The 730-nt window shown below is 68.6% G+C and overlaps 1 protein-coding gene across 1 annotated transcript in view; it reads right to left on the bottom strand.

Moving 5' to 3' along the window:
- The window catches only part of ATP1A2 (ATPase Na+/K+ transporting subunit alpha 2), a 36,270-nt gene that overhangs the window by 6,382 nt on the left and 29,158 nt on the right, over nucleotides 1-730 (bottom strand). The window contains exons 3-4 of the mRNA XM_019472576.1: nucleotides 594-698; nucleotides 327-510 (exon numbers count right to left, since the gene is read on the bottom strand). Coding sequence (XP_019328121.1) covers nucleotides 327-510; nucleotides 594-698 — 289 coding nt within the window. The remainder of the gene's footprint in view (nucleotides 1-326; nucleotides 511-593; nucleotides 699-730) is intronic.

Here is a 730-nt window from a genome sequence, read left to right as displayed (position 1 = left end):
GGGAGGCGATGGGGGTGCCAGCCAGGGGACACCCCATGGGTCTGGGAGGGCAGGGTACCATGGCCAGCGCACCCCGGGGATCTGTGGGGCTACGGAGGGCATGGCCGGGGGGACCCATGGGGACAGGAGGGGACAGGGGGTATGGCCAGGGGTCACTCATGGGTACAGGGTGGCGGGAGGGGACAGGGGACATGGCTGGGTGTCACCCATGGGGACAGGGATGTGGGATGCCAGGAGGGGACGGAGGGCACAGCTCAGTGTCACCCACGGGGACAGGGATGCAGGGTGCCAGGAGGGGATGGAGGGCATGGCCAGGGGTCACCCACGGGGGCAGGAGGGATTCAGGATGCTGGGAGGGGACAGGGGGCACAGCTGGGTGTCATCCATGGGGACAGGAGGGATGTGGGATGCTGGAGGTGGCATCGAGAGTGGGACATGGGGACATCTCACCCGGGACAGGTCCACCTGGTACTTCCTGCCCAGCTCATCCAGGGACAGCCTGTGATCGTCCTGCCGGGCACACGTCACCCGCGTCACCCCAGCCGGGGTGGCACGGTCAGCCATCCCCGGTGTCCCCCCGGTCCCCTCCTCACCAAGTTGACCTCCTTCTTCAGCTCATCCAGCTCCTTCTCCTTCTGCTTCCTCTTGCCGCCCCCGTTCTCGGAGGTGGTGGCAGCGGGCGAGTACTCCCGGCCGGCCTGCGGGCGCGGGACCCCGTGGGCATGCTGGC

Source organism: Aptenodytes forsteri, unplaced genomic scaffold, assembly GCF_000699145.1.
Source record: "Aptenodytes forsteri isolate BGI_AS27 unplaced genomic scaffold, ASM69914v1 Scaffold276, whole genome shotgun sequence".
Taxonomy (NCBI): domain Eukaryota; kingdom Metazoa; phylum Chordata; class Aves; order Sphenisciformes; family Spheniscidae; genus Aptenodytes; species Aptenodytes forsteri.
Note: the sequence above shows the minus strand (reverse complement) of the source record. Positions and strands in the feature narration are given on the sequence as shown.